The 22,122-nt window shown below is 40.1% G+C and overlaps 2 protein-coding genes across 5 annotated transcripts in view; one reads left to right on the top strand and one right to left on the bottom strand.

Annotated features, from left to right (window-relative positions):
- poc1b (POC1 centriolar protein B) overlaps positions 1 to 10,437 on the bottom strand; it is a 78,548-nt gene extending 68,111 nt beyond the window's left edge. For all 3 annotated transcript variants that reach the window (XM_082539221.1, XM_082539219.1, XM_082539220.1), the window contains exons 1-10: positions 10,096 to 10,437; positions 9,501 to 9,585; positions 8,927 to 9,098; positions 8,594 to 8,773; positions 7,290 to 7,397; positions 6,807 to 6,922; positions 6,481 to 6,614; positions 6,328 to 6,396; positions 6,066 to 6,218; positions 5,817 to 5,894 (exon numbers count right to left, since the gene is read on the bottom strand). In XM_082539221.1, the coding sequence (XP_082395347.1) occupies positions 5,817 to 5,894; positions 6,066 to 6,218; positions 6,328 to 6,396; positions 6,481 to 6,614; positions 6,807 to 6,922; positions 7,290 to 7,397; positions 8,594 to 8,773; positions 8,927 to 9,098; positions 9,501 to 9,585; positions 10,096 to 10,110 (1,110 nt within the window). In that variant the 5' untranslated portion in view covers positions 10,111 to 10,437. The remainder of the gene's footprint in view (positions 1 to 5,816; positions 5,895 to 6,065; positions 6,219 to 6,327; positions 6,397 to 6,480; positions 6,615 to 6,806; positions 6,923 to 7,289; positions 7,398 to 8,593; positions 8,774 to 8,926; positions 9,099 to 9,500; positions 9,586 to 10,095) is intronic.
- A 446-nt stretch (positions 10,438 to 10,883) lies between these two features.
- On the top strand, positions 10,884 to 19,166 carry cep41 (centrosomal protein 41). Of its 2 annotated transcripts, none has more exons than XM_082539760.1 (11): positions 10,884 to 10,985; positions 11,300 to 11,363; positions 11,466 to 11,513; positions 14,252 to 14,313; positions 14,563 to 14,632; positions 14,725 to 14,860; positions 16,516 to 16,682; positions 16,760 to 16,827; positions 16,938 to 17,052; positions 17,305 to 17,520; positions 17,883 to 19,166. In XM_082539760.1, the coding sequence occupies exons 1-11, from the start codon at positions 10,953 to 10,955 to the stop codon at positions 17,999 to 18,001; spliced, it is 1,098 nt and encodes a 365-aa protein (XP_082395886.1). In that variant the 5' UTR covers positions 10,884 to 10,952; the 3' UTR covers positions 18,002 to 19,166. The 2 variants fall into 2 exon arrangements, with proteins under 2 accessions (XP_082395886.1, XP_082395885.1); XM_082539759.1 differs by lacking the exon at positions 10,884 to 10,985 and adding an exon at positions 10,998 to 11,219.
- Positions 19,167 to 22,122: the final 2,956 nt, after the last annotated feature.

Genomic DNA, 22,122 nt, shown 5'->3' with positions numbered 1-22,122 from the left:
CAACTTTAGCATAGTAAAGTTGCTAAAGTTAAACTATGATTAAAACCATCAAATTTAAAGTGTACAAATATAACTTGTAATTAATCTATTTAGAATTCAATGCTTAGTTAACTCACCGAATACAGTCTAGGTGAAACACACCTCTACTCCCACAAAGTGATAAGAATGAAGACAACTGCTACGCCTGTGATGATACGAACATATGCTACGGGGTTACCCTCTGCTGTATGCATGGTCTCATACACATCTATGGCTAACCAAGGTAACCACCAGAGTGACAGATTTAATTGACAGATTTCATTAATAACAGGAAAAAATACAAATGCTTTTACTTTTATAGAGTAACAACTAGCATAACACAGAGTGTCAATTCACATCATGTAGCTGCCATTGTCAGACTAAACTTACGCAGTGAATTCCTGTAACTAGTACATATTTATAAAAGAGTATAAAACAAGAAACTTACCAGGTAGTGGTGCCAACCTCTGTTTTTTTCCGTTTCTTCTTTTTTTATGGCAGTTGTAATTATTTTTTCGTTATGGTCCAGTTATGGGCAGTTCAAACACGAAGGATGTTCCAACTCACTTTTACATGTTACACAAACTTAATATTTTCTTTTGTTGATTGATGACAAAAGTATTTTGTTCAATATACTAAAACATTTAAGTTAAGGAGGTGTTTATTAATTTCTGTGTTGCACTGACTTTTAACATTGATTAGTCAACTCACTGAAACGTGTACATGTAGACAACTTACTTTTTTAAGTAGAAAAATGCTTTTTTGTTAAGTTCTATCTACAAACACCATGAATATTTTTTAGAGTGTGTGGTTTCCAGACAAATATGAGACCCAGTCCCTGAACAAATTCCACGTTTAGTCGGAAACGTAATGGATAAAGTTACCATGTTAGAAACAGAACTTTGAAACAAGATGTTCATACTTATAGCCTCCTCAATCATACAGAGACAACCAGCAGATGGCAGCTGATGATGATTAGATACATCATTTTGTGAAACTGGTGTGTCTATCAAAGTTTTTTAATGTCAGCTGATAGTTGCTACAAAACAGAGAATGGCCCAGATTCTGACTGAATTTTTGCTCAAAACCTTATCCTGCTAGTGCTGCTAGCTCAGCGCTCAGAATTAGTCATGTAAAAGAGGAAGACGAAACAGCTGATGCCCCAGGAGAGTGATCATGTCATTACTGACACCTGCACTTCCATACAAACATCCTGAAGGTAATCATGCAGAATTGTATAGTTTTGTAAGCACTTTTGCAAAACTACAAACATTTTCACCAGTTAAAAAAAATATTTCGAAAGAGGGGAAAACAACAATGTTATTCAAGTGTGAATAACATTGTTGTTTTCCCCTTAAACACTTGAATGTTTGCAGCTCAGTCAGATTCTCTCCAGGGAACTAATACACACTCAGAATAAAAGCAAACCAAAGTGAATACTAGCAGGTTTAAAGGCCATTAGTCAAAAAAGCTAATAAAGCATAAGTGATAAGAGGAGATGGCCCTAAATTATAGACAGGGAGGTTACCAATGGTAGCAGGAAGGCCAGAGTATAGCAACCTTCCCATGGGGCCACCCATGTAGCCACCTCAGGCAACTTGCATGTCCCAGTCATTTTCTCTCACTCTCTCACTCTCGTTCTCTCTATTTTCGTTTTTACTTGGGCCCATTAGGGCGATGAAGGGGAAACATGGACACAGAGCGGAAGGGAAATCTCTCTGAGGACATCTACAACAGTGAGAGACCAAAGAAACTAACCAGAAGGGAAGACGAGAGGAAAAGAGGACAAGGCAGAGGGGGAGGAAAGATGAGGTTTCTAAGAGATGGCTATCAGGAGATGAGAGCTGACAGGAGGAGTAGCACTGAGGGCTCCCTGCTCTGAACCAATTTAAACAGGAATGGCCCTCCCTCACACACACACACACACACACACACACACACACACACACAACTAGTGACTCATGTCATGTACAAACCCCTGGAGCACGACCACAAACACACACAAACGACTGGGAAATCACTAGCACATTCACACGCTGTAAATGCTCATTCAATGCTCATAAATATGCACATGCATTCATGCAAAGACAACCTGCAGAAGCCACTGAAAAGTGATGATATATTATAATAAGTCAGAAGCTGTGTCTGTGTGTGACATTCATTCATCTTGCCATTTTTGGCAACGATAAAACTGACGTACATGTATAAATTTTGGGTGACATCATGGTGCAGTGATTAAAACTAGTGCATAATAATGCATGCAATGGATTCAGAGGATTGAGGAAGAGTCATTCTTGGATTCTAGTCTAGAAATTAAATTTCCTGCCTTTAAACTATTCTGTTTGAAATCCACATCCAATTCTCACAATAATCTAAAGCCTCGATTTAAAATCAAGCACTGTGCAGTCTTTGACGTAACAGTGGATGAGGTATTTTGCCGCACAATCAAATCAAAATCAGTCGGTCTCAGTTCTGTGAAAATGTGCATTACTACTCATCTTCATTAACATTTCTTCCCATTTATGCAGAATTGAGGAATCCTAAGACAAACATTAAAGAGGAGACTTTGGCCCATGATTTTCACGCTTATCAAACTGGTATGCATCCATCACAATCAGGAAGCCTCCATCTAATCTACAGTTTATTTTTAATCATGATATTAACCTACTTTGTCTACTTACAGTATTTGTGTACACTGCACCATTATACTACAGCCTGTTTATGAACAGTTTACAGTCATTCTAATCGTAAACACAAAGCAAAAATAAATAAAACAATGATATACATCACAGCATCCTTAACATCCGCTGAAGCAAGTTTTAGAAAAGCTTCAGGATTTCAAAACTAAACACTGGTTTAGTGTTAACCAGCCCATCCTGATGCTTTTCTCATCCTGGCTGGGGATTTCAATCATGCAGACTTAAAGTGCGTGTTTCCAAAAATACAACAACACATAGACTTTCCAACAAGGGGAAATAACACACTGGACTTTGTTTACACCACCCAGAGAGGAGCTTACAAAGCTTTTCCCCTCCCCCACCTCGGCGCCTCAGACCATATCACTGTCATGCTAATGCCTGCTTACAGACCGCTCGTTAAAGTGACCAAACCGGTTCGTAAGCGGATACAAGTGTGGCCAGAGGGGTCTTCAGAGGCTCTACAGGACTGCTTCAATACTACAGACTGGAACATGTTTAAGCAGGCTGCCACCTATAACAACACCACTGACCTCCAGGAGTACGCAGAGACTGTTACTGCCTACATCAACAAGTGTATTGAGGATGTAACAGTCACGAAAACCATAACTGTCCGGGCCAATCAAAAACCATGGATGACAGGAGAGGTCTACAGGCTGCTGAAAGCTCGGAATGTTGCCTTCAGAGTTGGAGACGAGGCAAGCCTGAGGACAGCTAGGGCCAACCTTTCCCGTGGCATCAGAGAGGCTAAGAGACAGTACTCCAGGAAAATATCTCATCACTTCAAAGACAGCAGAGACTCACGGAGCCTGTGGCGGGGCATTCAGACCATCACAGATTACAAGCCCCCACCACAGACCTGTGATAGCACTATCCCCCTGCTGAACGAGCTGAACACTTTCTTTGCTCGCTTTGAAGTCCAAAACAGCACCACTGCACAGAAGACCCCACCCCCTCCTGGTGACCAGGTGATGACTCTGTCACCGGACAGCGTGAGGAGATCCCTCAGCAGGATCAATGCACATAAAGCTCCGGGTCCTGACAACATTCCTGGTCGTGCACTGAGAGACTGTGCAGTGGAACTCACTGATGTCTTCACAGACATCTTCAACATATCACTCATCCAGGCTGTCGTCCCCACATGTTTTAAAGCCACCACAATCATTCCGGTTCCAAAAAAGTCATCTCCCTCCTGCTTTAATGACTACCGTCCTGTTGCACTTACTCCCATCCTGATGAAGTGCTTCGAACGACTAGTCATGCAACACATCAAGACTGTCCTGCCCCCCTCCCTGGATCCCTTCCAGTTTGCCTATCGGCCCAACCGCTCAACCGATGATGCCATCTCCACTGCACTCCACTCGGCACTCACACACCTGGACAAAAAAGACTCATATGTTCGAATGCTGTTCATAGATTTCAGTTCAGCATTCAACACCATAATCCCCCAACAGCTCATTCAAAAACTGGTCCAGCTGGGGCTCAACACCTCACTGTGCAACTGGCTGTTGGATTTCCTCACCGGAAGACCTCAAGCAGTACGGGTTGGCAGTAATACATCCAGCACCATCATTTTAAACACGGGGGCCCCGCAGGGATGTGTGCTGAGCCCCCTCCTCTTCACTCTGCTGACCCATGACTGCACCCCATCATACAGCTCCAACCTCTTCATCAAGTTTGCGGACGACACAACGGTGGTGGGTCTCATTAGCAACAGGGATGAGACCGACTACAGAAGTGAGGTGAGACGCCTGGCCACGTGGTGTGCTGACAACAATCTCTCTCTGAATGTGGAGAAGACGAAGGAGATTGTTGTGGACTTCAGGAGAATGCACACCCAACATGCTCCTCTGACCATTGACGGAGCGTCTGTGGAGAGAGTGAGCAGCACCAAGTTCTTGGGTGTGCACATCACAGAGGATCTCTCCTGGACGTACAACACCACAGCACTGGCCAAGAAATCACAGCAGCGTCTCTTCTTTCTCCGCAAACTAAGAAGAGCAGGAGCACCAGCCCCCATCATGTACACTTTCTACAGAGGCACCATCGAGAGCATCCTGTCGAGCTGCATCACTGTGTGGTTTGGAGCCTGCAATGCGTCCTGTCATAGAACCCTCCAACGCATAGTGAGAGCTGCAGAGAGGATCATTGGTGTCTCTCTCCCCTCCCTCCAGGACATTTACAGCACCCGTCTCACTAAAAAAGCCCTTTGCATAGCGGCTGATCCCACACACCCAATGCAAAGCTTCTTCAAGCTGCTGCCGTCGGGGAGGAGACTGCGGAGTCTCCAGGCCAGGACCAGCAGGCTGAAGGACAGCTTCATCCATCAGGCTGTCAGGAAGCTTAACTCCCTCCCGATTCTGCCCCCTCTCCCCTCTCTCCTCCACGGTCTCACTGAACTCTGTCACACACACACAAACACACACACTCTCTGACTCACTCACTGGCCTGCACCAGTTACCAGTCACTTTGTGGAGCATTGGACTGCCATTACCTCATAAGACTTTGTTGTTACACTTTCTCTTACCATACATTACCAAATCTCCATTTGCACTATTTGCCTATTTGCACTACTCTGCCTGGTTTACACTCAATGTCACTTACCCATTATATTGTATATTATATAGCTTTCTTGTTATATGTAAAATTGTATTTATTTAAATTTTTACTTTTTAATTATTTTACCTGCATTTTTTAATCACTTTTATATTTAAATATATTTAAATGTTCATTTGCTATTTATCTAGGGAGTGAAGAGTAACGCAATTTCTATTCTCCGTATGTCCTGTACATGTGGCAGAATCGACAAATAAAGTTGACTTTGACTTTGACTTTGGTCTGCACTGCCACCTGGTGGTGATATGCGCATCCCCTCCAAATGATACAAGTATGAATTAGTTTAAGTCGTCTATAAAATGTTCTCATAGACACTATAAGAACATTTTTCATCAGTATCTTGAGTAGTAGTTAAATATTGCTGTTTCTGTATTTCAATATGTTTGTGTTTCAAGTCATTTTTATGCACACACTAAATAATAATCTACATAGACACCCGACTAAATATCCTACGGTTTAGATGTGTTGAAATCTGCATTAGCTTACCATGTTGCCATGGACAGACTGTCCCAGCTGTATGACATGTGGCTCAGTTGATCTGGTGTCTTTTACTGCTGGACTGACCTGGCAACAAAACATGTAATTAAGCAGCAAGCACTGTGCCTTCCAAACAAAGTACGATCTTTAAATGTTTACATCTGCTGTTTATATCAAAATGGCAAATGTCTAAAAAAATGTTTAATAGCACAGAGTTTTGATGGTCTGTTAGTATTAATGAAGTGAAACAAGACTGACCTGAATGGCTGTAGGCTGTGGTTGATGAAGGTGTGGTCCCCTGGGATGAATGTCAGACAGGTGGGGTGGGGGATCTGGTGTCGACCTCCGGCTGTGTTGAAGTAAGACATCCTGATATGACCTGCTGTCAAAGTTAGTCTTCCACAGCAGCACCTAAGCAACCAAGATGCAACCACATGACCCAAATTCAGCACATTTTCCAACAGTAAAGATATGACCTCGAACGATTTGGGTAATTCATTGTTCAGTCATCGTGCAGAACCTGACTGTCAGCTCCTCCTGAGGCAAAGACATCTCCAGCCCTGGAAAAGGCCACAGTGATCACAGCACCCTAATAAAATATATTAAAGAATGTCAAAGACTACAATCAAACACTATGAAGAACTAATAAAATGGACATTTCTTTAAGCATCACCTTGTGCCCATGAAGAGTGTAGATCAGACGCCCTTCCAACAGGTCCAATATCTTAATAGTGCCATCATTCGAACCACTTATCACATAGTTGTTGGATGGGTGGAAGGAAAAACTGTTGATTCCTGCACTATGAACTGATCCAATTGTACAAAAAATAAGCCACAACCACAAAAATACACATATAAAATTGAATTTTAAATGAAAACTTAAATCAGGTGAATTAATTGTATACCTAGTAATCTAGAAATGCAATTAAAGTCTTAACTGTAGGATATTTTAGACACTTGTTTATACAAGATGAAAGAAAAAAAAAAGCATTATCGTACCACGATAATGCTGAATAAGCTTGTTGGTCCGTAAATCCCAGATTTTCAAAGTACTGTCAGCTCCTGACGATGCAATACAGGTACCACTGGAGTTGAAATCAACAAATGTCGCTGATCTGGGGTTTAAAAAACAAAAACAAAAAAAGAAGTCAATCAGTGGCCATGAATAGGAGAGCAAAAATAGGCGAGTTAGTTTTCACATCAAATTACATCTAATGATGTTCTGGCCTTTCACCACTTTACAATCCAGCTTCTAAATTTTCAAACACAACCAATACCCTCAAATCGGGATATCTCTTCATTAAGAAAAATATGCAGCTTAATACATTTTTGAAAAGTGTATGCGCAAAATTCATCAAAGAGAAAATGTGACTGTATTAACACAACAAATTGAATTTTGAATTTCAAGTAACTGATGCACAAAACTTATATGAAACATATTGAGAAAAGAGAACACTAGATCAGTTTTTGGAGAGATTTTACCCTCCACAGTCGGTCAAACAGTTGATGCAGTGTTTGGTAGATGTGTCCCAAAGCCGGACAGTCCGGTCATCCCCACAGGAAGCTATGATTCTGCCATCCGGAGAAAATCTACAGGAAATAAACACACAACGATAATACAGAAAAAGTTCAAATCCACTTTTTGCAGTACTGTGCTGTTTCACACTCATATAGTTAAAAACACTCAGTTGATCAGTGAGTTGTTTATACAGTTATGATCAGACGTTTGCTCAATGTTTTTCCTCAATACTCTCAATTCTGGGTTTTTAATGTCTGCTTTGAACTATTCTTTTTCCAGGGTGGAATGATTGTACAGCAAACAGATTAAATTAAGGCAAAAAAACAGAACTGGGTATACATTTATTTTGGATTCATTTTTAAGTGTACAGAAGTACACATACAGGCTTAAATATATACACCTAATCACTTAAATATTTTAATAAGGGGATGCTGAAGGTTCTACAATGTTTTCTAACTTAAAAAGACCAAAACCTATTAACTTACCTATTAACTACAACTGGACTTTTTTGACAGCACTTATTGAACTGATCAATATTAAGAACAATGGGAAAAGTCCAAGTTAAGATCCAATGAGAATGTCATGGATCCATTTCTACACAACTGCAGATTCCAAAATCCTTAGTTCAAACAATTTTGCACAAGCATGGTGGTGGTATCATCCTGCTATGGGGCCATTTTGCTGCCGGCTGTACTCTTAGACTGCAAAAAGTAGATAAAAGTAAAAAATGAAGAAGGAGGGCTACCTCCAATTTCTGCAACTCCGCAATTAGGTATTCCAACAGGAAAATGATTGCAAACACACAACAAAGCTTGTTTTAGAATGGATAAAGCAGGCCAACATTAAGTCACGACCTCACACTACTGAAAAGTTGTCACCTTCCCCTAAAAATCCAGGTCTGTGCCAAAAAACAAGCAATTTAAATGAACTCAGGAAGAGTGGTGAAACATCTTTGTTGATGACTACCAAAAATATCTGGTTGATGTGCAACTTTCTGAATGACATTCAAATAAATATTGGTCTTCTCTAACCCTGAGTGGATTGGGAAAAAGAACAGTTCAAAGAAATCACTAAAAGACTAAAAGGTTTGCTGAGATTTATGCCAATGAGCTGTATGTAAACTTTTAATCACAACTCTATGTAACATATTAACTTCTTTGACTATATTGGAAATTCAAACGAGCTCAAACATACAAACCAAATGTCAAGTAAGTTATAACACAACTGCATGAAAATAGACTATAGGGATTTATGTGGTCTTTGGTACCTAGCACAGCGCACCCAGTTAGTGTGCTGATTGAGGGAGTAGATGAAGCACTGCCGGTGAACACTCCACACTTTAACAGACTTGTCATCTGATGCTGTCACCAGTCTCTGGCCATCATGGGAGAAGGCAACACTGCGTACAGCAGCTGTGTGGGCTTTGAACACTGTCGACTCGCCTTTCCTATGAGATGCACAGAAAATAACTAAATACAGCCATTTTATTTTTGTTGCCAAATCTCTGCAAGACATTAATTTATACACCAAACTGCATGTTATTGGACCGAGTTTTAATTCAGAGGTTAAACATGTCTTGGATAAAGTGACTGATGCTTACATTGAAGGTGTCCACAGTCTGACTGTTCTGTCCTTGGAAGAAGAAGCCACCAGATTGCTAGATGGAGAGAATTGCACCCCAGTGATCACATCCTGGTGCCCAACAAATTGAAAGGCCCTCGCTTTGGGAGCCAAATTCCATATCATCAAGTTTTTATCTAATGACCCTGAGGCTGGAGGGACAAAAGGTAACAAAGACACATGGAGACATTTCAAACAAAAAGTGAAATGAAACTCCCGTCAGTACAATCAGTACAGATGGCCTTTGTTAGAGAAATAATGCAAAAACATAGGAAAAATTGGACACGTTCAGGTTAAATGTCCACCCATTAAAACAGCCCTTTTTGGAACACAGGATAGGTGGTTTCAATATTACTTGCCTAGTTCTAAAAAATAGCTTAAATCTGTTCATTTTAGTTAAAATATTATCAATAAAAATTTGAAATACCTAGCAATGTCAACATGCTCTTTCTCTTTTTTATAACGTTATTTCAAGGTCAAAAGAATGACACAAGACTAGAGCAAATATATGCATGATGTTAAAAGCATGTCTGCATTTGAAAAGTAAGGGTTACCCAGTTGTTTGCGGTTCGGATTGAAGTCTGCACAAGTGACAGCATCTTTGTGTCCCTTAAAGTGCCTCTCCAACGTAGGATCCTCCTTCAATTACAAAGCTCAATTAGTGTAGAAAAATCTGCGTGCATTGTTTTAAAAAAAAAAATCATCTTGACAGGAAAGTAGGCTGTGTAAACAAATAATTTCTAACTTCTTCGAACTAGGAAAACTCAGCGATTATAGTAAAACATTTGACTTTGATTTTCGAATGACACTCTGGCGTTGCTCTGCTTCATGAACACTTTCACTCTTTTCGTGTCGTTAGGGACAACTTGCTCAGACTCAAGTCTACTGCTGGATAAGCGTGGTAGTCTTTACTTCCCTGCTTTGCTGCGTGGTCGTCCGACACTACAAACATTACGCTTGGCGAAGCTGAAGAAAGGCAGGTGTAAGTTAATATAGAGGACCCCGTGTGACAGCCCAATCAGTAAATCCTCTTAGCAGACGTAGCTAAAAGAAACTTGCCGACTCGGCTAATATTAGCGCCATATGACGTTATGTACACAAAGTTTAGCACATTTCTTTTAACGCAAGTTTTAAAACAAATATACTTACCATAACAGACGCCATTGTGTGTGTTGAGTAAAAATGCTAAAGTTGTCTGAAGGAAATTTGAACTAACCCGCTCATCTGCACCTCCATGACTGTCAACACAGCACTGCGCGTCCAGCAACTCGTTCAGACCTGGCCTATCGAACTCAGATATAATAGCTCAACACTTTTTTTCAGTAAGCTGAATTCACGTCGTACTTTATGGTTTCCGAGGTCAAAAATAAACAATGAGTTTCGTTAAACGCATAACAGAATTGAACCTTTCATCTGCAGCGTTAAGCTAAAACGAAAACAAAAAACAACCCGTGTTCTGTAGCAAAGACTGGTGTTGCATTCATGACACATGTTAAAATAGTAAACGTATAAATCTTCACTGGAAACCATCTTTACAAGATAATACTTATGCACAAAAACCATTCACAAATACAGAAAAATCACTCAAAGTGAACAAAATAGTATTGCTGAATTATTCTATTCAAACTCTGGTGTCATATTAAGGATTTAAGGGCTTACTGTAATTACGTGTCGTACAAATATAAAAAACGAGTATAGCATATTGTGTTAAACAACAAAGAGGAAAGACTGCGTAAAAATATCGGGTAGAACATACCAAATTCATAAACCACGGAAATATTCTGCAAACTGTATGTGTTGTGCTTTTGACCTAAAAAAAAAAACGAGACCTGAACGCGCCATGTCATGGGTGGAGCGTCTTTGGCTGCTAAGCAACTAGCCAAACCACTATGTCGACAGAGCGCCAGAGTATAACCTTACCTGATTGGTCGGGGAAAAAACATTGACGAATCAAAACTGAGATTGTTAACCTTGAAACTGGACTTTTGATATTGCGGTTTAAAAAGATGTCGCTGAATCGGAGCATCGGCAACGCAGAGGTAACGTTGGGGAAGAAAAACAGCACTAGTTATTTTATTTACACGCTAAGTGGCATTACTGCACTGTCGAAAAATCCATTAACTTAATGCGGCTACAGCATGAGCAACAAAAAATAATGTAGCCCTTCCAAAGAGGTAGCTAGTCGGCTATATTGGTGTCAGTGTTACCGTATCAACGGTAGTGCACCTGTTAAAATGACAGCATTAGCTAGATTACTCACTACTATTGAAAAGGTGCTCTTTATTCTAGACTGTACGATTTGCGTTTAAGCTATCACAGCTAACGCTAACGTGTCGTTCTTTTCTCCCTGCAGTACATGAAGAAAAAGATACCGAAAAACGCAAAGTATGAGCATGTGAAAACGAGGCTTGACACAGGTACATATGCAAGATTTACGTGACTGTGTAGCTTATTTTGACACACAGTTTGAATGCTCTTTAACTTCCTTATATATGTTAATGTCACGGTTTATTTCCCAGGATGTAGTCTCACGAAGTATATGGAAAGACTGGAGGAGATTAAAAAAAGTGAGTAACCTGTCTTTAAGAATTTCGTGATTGCAGTATCCTTATAAGCGTTCTCATAACAGCAGTGTGCATCAATATTAAAAGCACTCTGAATGATTCCATATGTGATCCTTTTGACTGCAAACCATGAAAACAAGCATCCATGCAAAAGCCTTTCTGGACAAACAAACACCCAATAAAAGAACAACAAAAAGGTATTAAACGTGGATCATTAATGCTCTGATACATTTATCTGGCTTCTTAATGACTACCAGTCACTCTCAGTCCTAAAACTCACATATCAGTGTTCCTGCACACAAGTACTCTGCATGCCAACACCCTCATGGACTGAGATGTGCACCTGCTTACTCCACTGGGCCTAAGTGAAACACAAAACATCTGTTCCTCCAGGCAGCTGGTCATAATAGTACAAAATCCCTGTTTAATGTACCGCCCCCTTGTGCCACCTCCCACACAGTTGCATCAAAAATAACAGCTCTCTTAGGCGATAACCAACTATACTTATTCCTTACTCTTTTATTTTCTATAACCGAGATCTATACTTTATCTTTCTCACCAGTTACAATAAAAATCGATTATTTTTACAGTTTCAGTGTCTTCCTTGACAATGGCAACATTTTTGACCCAAGTAGTACAAAACAGTTGTTCTGCCCACTGGTCTGCTAGCCTGCTACTTTTGACTATTGGTCATGTAACATCAGTTCAGCCTTGTGGCAAGTTACAAATGAGGTCTTTTCTTTATAAAGTGAAAACATGGCTCAAATAGCACACCTTGGCAGAACTCTAAGATCCATGCACTTTCCTTAAGTGCACAAGACCTGTTTACTGTACATTCAAGGCAAGATTTCCCAACCTGGCACTCCCAATTTCTTAATAATCAATGGGTGTCTCCTTGCTCTCTGTGTACTGTCAAAAGGTAAAAGAGTGAGGTGCTAACCTATTGATATAGCCCAGTTTAATAAATCAAATTTGTGGACAGTGATTTTTTTTCCTTCTGATTTCTCAGGGGTAAGAGACCCTGATCCCTCCATTCTCTGAAGCAGATTGTACCACTGTTCACATTTTTTCCTCTGCGGGACTGAACCCAGTCTTAAGGGACATACTGGCAAGGTGCCAGCAAGGGTCTTTTGTCACAGTGCGAATTACTGAGGTCTGAATGGTAATAATACCAGCATTAGCTGCACTGATAAAAACAGGCTGAGCAGTTTGATTTGAGCACTGGGGTGGTAGCTTTAGTGGTAAGGTAGAATGGGAACAGACACGTTAGAGTTGTGGCTCTGGCTACGTCCACACTAATGCGTTTTTTCATTTGAAAACGCATCATTTTCTCTGCGTTTTGGCTTCCCGTCCACACTGAGACGGCGTTTTTGCTGAAGGAAAATGCAGCATTTTGAAAACGCTCTCGAAAACGCATACATTTGAAGACAGTGCTTTCGCGTCACAGCAAAAACGAAGACTTTTTGAAAACGATGACACATTTCAGTCATGTGATGTAGTCATGTGGCCAATTAAACTAAGATAGCGGAGGGCAGATGTTTTGTTTGCTCTCAATTTTGACAGCCCTACTAAAGATTAATATCAGTCTGTACATGCTCCAGATAGCTTTTCTTCAAATTCTTTAACTCTCACGCGCTTTTACAACTTTGTACTTTTGTGTTACGCACAGCAACAACTCCACCTCAATGTTAGTCCATTGAAAAAAAACTCGGTGCTTTTCCTCAACATTTTGCCGCAACATTTCAAAGAGCGGCAAAGTAAATAAATGACAAACAGAAATGAGGCAGGCTGAATCGTCTTGCGTTTCACGCATGCGCAATACTGGAACGTAAGCGTTTTCGGCCGTTTACGTCCACACGTACACGGGTATTTTTGAAAACAGAGATTTTCCGTTTTCGTTTTAAAAAATAATCCCGTCCACACATAAAGGCAGAAATGAAGGAAAACGCTGCTAGGAACATGCCAAAGCAGCAGGTGGCGCTATATTCCTAACCGTGTAGAAATGTTGGCCAATCAGAAGTCTAGAAGCCTTGGTGGGAAAAAGTAAACAAAGCTGGGGCATAGAAGCAGAACCAAGTGGTATGTGTGGAGGGACAGTAACTGTGTGTATATGTAAGCATTTAAACACTGCAGAGAGTACAATTAACAGTAACAGTATTGTAGAAATTCATTTCACCGAAACAATAACGTGGCGCACAGTGTGACGTCAAAAAAGGCGCACATCTTTGACACTGCGTTTTCTCCGTTTTTCTCGTCCACACGTAAATGCAAAAACGGAGTTTTAGAAAATATCCACCCTGGCCGGAGTTTTTAAAAATCTCCGTTTTCAGTGATCAAAAACGCCGTTTACGTGTGGACAAAAGGTGCAAACGCATAGAAAAATCTGCGTTTTCAAAAATACCCGGGTACGTGTGGGCATAGCGACTGAAAACGCTAGTGTGGATGCGGGGCGTTTTCAAATCTATCTGGTCCAGTGTGGACGTAGCCTCTGTGAAGCAATGGAAGGGGATAAAGAAATACAGGACCTGATAGACCCAGGTGAATTTGAACTACTAAGGCTGCACGCAGTGGCTAACTCTATTATACTCTTTGGTTCACACTTATCAATTACATTAGACTTCACAGGAAGCATTTACGTTCATCTTCAAGGGTTATTCAAAAAGAGCAGCTATCATCAAGACTGATGGTTTTCAGCGTTGCATATATATTAGATTCATGCATTTGTTTTCTTTCCATTTAAGATTACAGGTATCGAAAAGATGAAATCTTCAAACGATTAAAAGTGACAACATTTGCACAACTGGTAAGCATGAAAATTGACTTTTTCCAGAACTGTAACATTCTGTAAGTTTGGTGTTGCAATCAGTGGAAAGTCTACCGACCAACTTGATCATAGATGGTGATTAAACAAATGGCTCTCTGTTTATTGATATTTCTTCTTTTATTTTCCACAAGCTTCAGGATGTGTATTTCTTTTGTTACACTTTCATTTATAATTTTGTTTAAAAAATTTTCTTCTCCTTTATCTTCAAAATGTTCTTTTCCACACCAGATACTGCAGGTGGCCTCTGTTTCCGACCTGAATGAAAATGAAAAAGATAGTGAATCTCACAGTCCAGAAGGTAATAGTTGCAGTCAGAATTACTTGTTCACTTAGCATGACTTACTGACAGTAGCTGACAGTGTATTGTAATGTATGGTTATTGATTTGTAGATGGTCTGCGGTTGGAGTCTGGAGGAGACTCAGAGTTCGCGTCTGAACACACCAATGGCTCTTTGCTGGCATCAGATTGTCAGGAGACAGGAGATGCCAGTGAAGTCTGCTACACTGCTAGGTCAACTCTTCTAAGGTCATTTACAGCACTCCGTAAACCTTTACAGAGTATACCATACTATTTGTATTTGGACAGACAAACTTTATTATGACAAAATTTACTATTATTATTACTGTTTATATTAAAATGTATCCTAAGGCAACAGTAAATATCATTACATTGTATTTCCTTTTTAAAGATTTTGAAACTTTCTCGATGCAGTATCTGACTTCTATATGAAGTCAATTTTCTTTTTCCAGGAGTCTAATTTGTATTTGCAACTGCACTAGCAGATAGATCAGATCTGGATGGGTATTACATTGTGAGTTCACCCATTTCAAGATGTCTTTTGATATCTACCCACATGTATTTCATGGTTAATAGATGGCTTATAAAGTCTTGAGAATTGAACTTTCTATGGTGGCCTTGAGAGGTCAAATGGACTGCAACAAAACATTGAAAAAGCACACAAAACACAACATAAGTTGAATAAAACACAACGGAAGTAGAAAAAAAACCCCAGCAAAAGCTGAATGAAACAACAGAAATAAAAAGAAAAATGCTAAAACATTCCAAAATAAAATGGATGTGTTTCTGGGGACACAATAAGGTGACGGATGAGATACAGAAATAGCAGAAACAAAAACATGCAAAGGATTGCACTGACACTTTTTTTTTTTTAAAGTGATAGGTTTGTTGTCCTTGGATGCCTCCATTTTTTTTCTAAGTGATTTAAATATTGACTTATGTCGTTGTTTACATTTTGCACAGCATCCCAAATTTTTCTTCTGGGAAGTGTTTTGTAGAACGATACAAAGAGAGTTTGTTGACAGCCAACCTGCGTTACATTATCAGCCTCTGTCACACCCAGCACATAACAATCGCTACATTAACCCCAAGCACACCTGAAATTTACACCCACTGTTCATTATCTGTTTACATACAACATGCTTTTTGCACCTAAGGGCATCTGTTTGTCCAAAAACCCTACATCCCTGTTTATTTCACACTTAATGACCTCCCTCACTCTGTTCTTAGCATCCCATACTCTCCAATCATTATCATCATTATCATCATCGTGCACTTTAAATAGGAATCCCACAGGTGTAATTCTATCGGTGGCCTCTCTGAAGGAGACAGACTGCCATTGTAATGGGAGTCCTTTGGAGCATACGTCACCCTGTGCTTGGGGACAGATGGAGACAGAAATAAGGGCAGCACTGGGTTAAACTTGTGATGCGCTGTTTGACAAACTCTTATTAGGCCTTCTGTCCTTTATGAGACAAAGTGACTACTCTACTATATTGACTCAACACTGCTGTCACCAGGCTTTTATAGTCATATGTCAGGAGAAGTTAAATGAGTGGAAATGATTTGTAGCCCGTGTTAGACTAAAATTAACTGTAGAGGGTGTCGAGTGGGTGAACTGGGTGAATCACATCAGGAAAAAAGTATAGTGTCAGTATCAGGTTTTAGTCTTTGCCTCAGTGTACAGATAATAATGTGCTCTGTCCACACAATATATACCTCCGATCTTACAATTAAATTATCCGTTATTTTCATATGTTGGATACTCAGTTCTTTAGCATCCCTGAGTTATAAATGTGACAGTTGCCAGACTCAGAAAAACTACAATATAAAATGCAAGAAGCTGCAGACAGTCTGAGGCTCTCCAATCTTTGACCTTTCAGTGTCATTAGTGGTGTGGGAGAGCTGAATATAGACAGGAACAATCAAAAGATGGCAAGTGAGTTGGTGTCCAGCCCAGAGCCAACTGACAGGCCCTACACCGATTGCCCCTACCTGCTGCTGGATGTGAGAGATCGTGACGAGTATGACTGCTGCCACATCATTAGCGGTAGGTGAAGCTGGATCATTGAACTCCTTGTACAAAAAAATGACATTTTTAATTTCAATTGTCTGTCTTTCATGCAGCACACAGTTTTCCAATTGCCATGCTATCTCGGACAATGAACCCCTACACCAAAGAAGTGCTGGAATACGTATCCTTTTATAGTCACATCGCAAATTTGGCAGCTGTTAATCTTTCATGTTACAAATGTGAATAGCAACACTTAACTACTGACTGTACCTTAACCCACCAGCGGTGTAGAAAAATGCCCCAGGGAAGATCATCATTGTATATGATGAGGATGAGAGAATAGCTAGCCAGGCAGCTACCACCATGTGTGAACGAGGGTTTGAGAATCTGTTTATGCTCAGTGGAGGTAAGCTCTAATATCACTGGAGCCTTTTAAAGTACTTTCTCTAGAAGTAATCCGTTTCATAGCGAACATGTGATATGTGTCCAGGTGTGAACCTGCCAAGCATATGTTTTCCAATGAACTCAGAGACTGTGGCCAAAATGCACCGTTGCCCCTTTCTGCAGCAGCTCTGGGATGTAAACACTAACGTCTACAATTATTAAAAATAAGTTTTGTAAAACCAAGCCTTTGTCTTCATGTGTCTTGCCTTGCCAGGTCTCAGAGTAATCGCTCAGAAATTTCCAAGCGGTATGACAACAGGCTCCATCCCTGCCTCATGCCTGTCCTCTCCTACATCATCAAAAGGGAAAAAATGCAACGCGTCACATCATCCGGCACGAGCAGCAGAGAAGAGGTGGCGGTTCACATCAGACGAGCTGGCCAAGATCCAGGAACAGCTGGAGGAAATACTCATCCCCAGTAACTCTAACAGTAAGAAGACACTGTTAAAGATTTAAAATCCAACTGGAAATCCAATTTGTAGAACACAGCAGTTGGCAGCCACTTGCTGCATTTCCAGAATTTTCTCCTTTTAAACTATTAAAACAACGGTTTTTGTTCCTGTATTACGGTATTTAAAACCTTATGTCCCATATGCAGTATTTTCTATTTCATAGACTACTGAGGTTGAAGCTAAATACTTATTTGATTGTTCCAGTTGTTGTTGTTGTTGTTGTTGTTGTTGTTATTAATATCATTATTATTATTAATATTATCATTATTATTAACAATAAAAATAATAGTATTACCATATTGCTTCCATAAAGTGATGCTATGACCCATGTTTACTGCAGGTCGAATGTCCAGCCGAATGTCAACCAGCAGTGCCCGATCTACTGCATCAAGTCGTTACAGTTCGTCTACAAGTGGTAGAGGCACTGCGCGAGTTCAGAGCAGTAGATCCTGGAAATAACCCCACTCCTTTCTTAACCACAGATGTTAACAAATATACCTCTAAATAACAGTCCATGTCTTTCAGTTAAATCTAGCATTCAGCTGGATCCAGTATCATTTGTGGAAGAAACTAAATAACTAAATAAAAAGTCAGCTTTCCTCCAGAATGTTCTCTGAATGCTAACATTTCCCTTAAATATATTTCTGTATGTTGGAAATATCATGCTAATCACTTTACAACCAGCACACTAGTAAGACGTTCAAATCTAGATAGTTGTGTGACTCTGCATATAAAAACTATGTTAGGAACAACACAGATGTTTTATTTGAGACTCTGAACGGTTTCCAGTTGATTTCTTAACAGTCTTTCAAAGTGAACCTGAGATCAAAGGACTTTTCTCACACGTATAACACTATTCATCAGTTTTCACCAGCTAATAAATCTGCACAAATAAATCTGTGCATGGTCTGGTCATATTTTGGTATTTCGGCTGGAGCCAGGAAAAAAATGAATGTTAATATGACATGAAGCATATGCTGGAAATCTCTTTATGAAATGAAGTGTAATGTATTGCACAAGTGATGTTATAGAGTTTAATCCAGTTTATTAGGTTTTGAAAAGTTGTGCTGTATTTTTGTAACTTTTGTCTTTCTATTATGACAGTTCACCAACAGTCTTTAACTGCAGTTTCAGCATTTTAGTGTATTTTTTTAATCTAAAGTACTGTGAAATGTTCACATTGTGTGATTAATGGAAACCTTCACACTGACATGCATGACACAGATCAGTCACTAAAGAAAATATATGATCGTTTTTGTCGTGGCCAGAGCATATTTATTACAAGCATTGCCTACATCTTAAGAGCAATATTGTGATTTGTGGCCTGTTGTTTGCATGTTAGTGACTTTACATGTGCTTTCCCTGTCAAGTGCATTTTTTTCTAACCATCTTTTCACCATCTGTCTTAAATTGTTTACATGATTTTATTTGTAATGAATATCAAATAAAGGGTAAAATGGTTTTCCTGTACCTTTTTTGTTTGTTTTATTTGACCCACCACCTACTTTCACATAGGTACTGCTGTGGTTTCATCTGAGATGCATAAAATTACCTTTTGTAATTAAAATGTCACATACATTATATGTACTACTGCAGTGGTGAATGTTTATATTAAATATGGCCAAATGGCAATGACAACAAGGTTCAAGCGAGTCTTATTCCACACAGACAATAATGCAGTCTTCACTTCAGCTTAATGCAATGTGTTCTTCTTGTGAATCTTCATGATGCCGGTGATTTCAGTGTTTGATATGACCATTTCAGACACATGTCTGAACTTGAGCATAGTTTCTATTTGCAGCTGGTAGCCAATAACAAACAAAAGAAGTGATCCCACAGGTCCTACCTTGTAGGAATCCCTTGGGTAGAGCCTCGAGGGCAAGCATTAGGTGCTTGGGCCTTGGCCCATGGGGCCTGGCCAAGCTGAGCCTGAAGAAACTACTTGGGTCAGTCCTGCTGTGAGTCAACTACCCCAGAAGAGTGGACATAGGGGATCAGTGATTTGTGAATGGGGCGGCAGTCAGAGGTGGAAGTCCTGGGCCTCTGATCCCCGGTTTCCAAAATTGGCATGTGGCACATGGAACATCACCTCATACAACTAGCCTAGGTGACGTATTCTATTTTAACCTCGGGATTTCCAGGCCATACTCCTCACCGATGTTTCTGTATACTATGCTAACCACTTGGCTAAAGTGCCTCATGTATGTCCTGCCTGATAGCATCTTGCACCCTGCTGTTATGTGTTAAATTGTGTCCGGGTCATTGTTGCACACCCTGCACCCGGGGTCTTGGCCGATGTGGTAGAGCACAGACTCTGTTCATCTTGTGCTTAGAGTTTGTTGCTGTGCTGCTATGATTAGTGCCTCTGTGTTGTCTTTCAGTCCAGCCACTGGTAGGAATGTCAACCACTCCTATCTGACAGTGGTGCATACCGTGCAGGGTATGTACTCCTGACTGTATTTTTGTGCCAAAAACTCTGACCAAGTAAAGATGATTATTTCTGTCTGAAATTGCAAAATGTGAACATGACCTTGCAAATATTAATTGCGATCATATTACATCAATAGATAATTTGGATCTGTGTTGTTATTCCATGATGACGTTTTGAGTGAAATAACAATTAAATATATACAAACAAAAAACATCAAATGCAAGCAAAGGGAGACAGCTTTACCATGATTGAATAGTGACGTACACAAACTTAAACAGAAATAAGATTTTGCTTTAAAAACAGCATTGACTACCGAAATCAACACTGATCACATGATATATAAAAGCCTGAGAAATAAAGTAGTCCTGAAATTATGTAAAGCTAAAGCTTTATATTGCACTGCTCTTATGGAAAAAGCTAAAGATCATAATATTTCACTTTGGAATCACTTAAATAAATTAATAAATAGATCATCGAGTCGGAAGGAAATTAAGGAAAAATTTAAATGGTATAGTTATTACAGATAAAGGTTGTTTCATTAAAAGATACAGGAATTTACTGACATTTACAGCTTTAAAATTTGTCAGTTAGAAATAGAAGATGAAAATGAATGGAAAGGGGTATTAATTACTCCAGTTTTTAAAGGAGAGGACAATGATTTGATATGCAACTATGATCCAATTTCCATACTTCCTGTTCTGTCGAAGATACTTGAGAAAAGTGTCGCTACATACAGTTGATCAATTAGAGACTAAGCGACATCTTCATCCAGTATAGATAAGATAAGATAGAACTTTATTAATCCCTCAGGTGGGTTCCTCTGGGAAGTTTGGTTTTAGACTAAAATGTTTTACAGAAACTGCAAATTTCTACTTTGTTGAAAATATTAAATAATTTTTAGATGATGATAGTGTTGTGGGGGCAGCGTTTCTTGACCTAAAAAGGCATCTGACGCTGTCAGCTATGACATACTTTTCTCTTAATTGTTTTTAATTTGATTTATCAAAACAAGCAGTTTATTGGATTGTGTAATATCATCACACAGGATAGCAGTGTTTGAAGGTTGACCAAGAGATGTCATCTTTGTTGGGAAATAAAATGGGTCTTCTCCAAGAATCCCTCCTGCACCCACTGGGGTGGGATTGTACTACTAGAAGGCAACATTGCAGACACTGAGGGGAGCTACAAGTATCTGGGAAGCCCACAGGCAAATAGGAACACTATTGGGAAAGCTGCATCCACCAAATACCTCCAGAGAATAAGGGAAGTCCTGAGGAGTCAGTTGCATGCAAAGAACAAAATCTGCGCAATTAACACCTACACCCTGCTTGTCATCAGGTACTCTGCTGGGATAATAAGCTTGCCAAAGGAGGTGACGAGAAAGACGAGAAAGTCCTTATCATGTATGGAGGGTTTCACCCCAAATCCAGCATCATGAGACGTCACTCACTAAGAACTAATGAGTATCAGAACCACTGTCCAGGATCAGAAAAAAAAGTACATCAGGAAGTTTGCCACAGCTGACCGTGTGCTTAGTGAACATCACAGGCAGCATAAACCTGAGAAACAAGAGGAGCAAAGGGGGGAACCATCATGAAAGACAGGTCCTACTGCACAGTATGTACCACCGTAAGATAGGAGGAATGGCTGAAATCCAGAATTCCTACCAGTGGCTGGACAAAGCTGGACTGAAAGACAACACAGAGGCACGAATTATGGCAGCACAGGAACAAACTCTATAGCACAAGATGAACAGAGTCTGTGCTCTACCACATCGGCCAAGACCCTGGGTGCAGGGTGTGCAACAATGGCCCAGAGACAGTTCAGCACATAACAGCAGGGTGCAAGATGCTAGCAGGCAGGACATACATGGACCTCCATAACTGGAGGCTGGCATAATATACAGGAACATCTGTGCCAAGTATGGTCTGGAAATCCCAAGGTCAGAATTGTCATGGTCCTGGGCCATGTTGGCCCAGTATTCTTAGTTTTCATGTATTTTTGTATTTTGTTCCTTATTTAGGCCATGTTTCCTGAGTTGCCCTGGTGTGTTGTTCCCTAAGTGTTTTCCCTTCGTGACTCTTACCCCCTGTGTGCCCCTCTGTGTATTCATGAGCCCTCATCTCTCTTTGTGTTTATTCTATGTTTT

The sequence above is a fragment of the Aulonocara stuartgranti genome (genome assembly GCF_965226115.1).
Source record: "Aulonocara stuartgranti genome assembly, chromosome: 7".
Classification (NCBI taxonomy): Eukaryota; Metazoa; Chordata; class Actinopteri; order Cichliformes; family Cichlidae; genus Aulonocara; species Aulonocara stuartgranti.
Note: the sequence above shows the minus strand (reverse complement) of the source record. Positions and strands in the feature narration are given on the sequence as shown.

Bases quoted from the DNA above. Each gene is read 5' to 3' on its own strand.
- cep41 (XM_082539759.1), top strand. From the start codon at position 11,181: ATGACAGCATTAGCTAGATTACTCACTACTATTGAAAAG. The intron at 11,514-14,251 runs GTGAGTAACCTG...TTTCCATTTAAG, and splicing joins ACTGGAGGAGATTAAAAAAA to ATTACAGGTATCGAAAAGAT. The intron at 17,521-17,882 runs GTAAGAAGACAC...TGTTTACTGCAG, and splicing joins CATCCCCAGTAACTCTAACA to GTCGAATGTCCAGCCGAATG.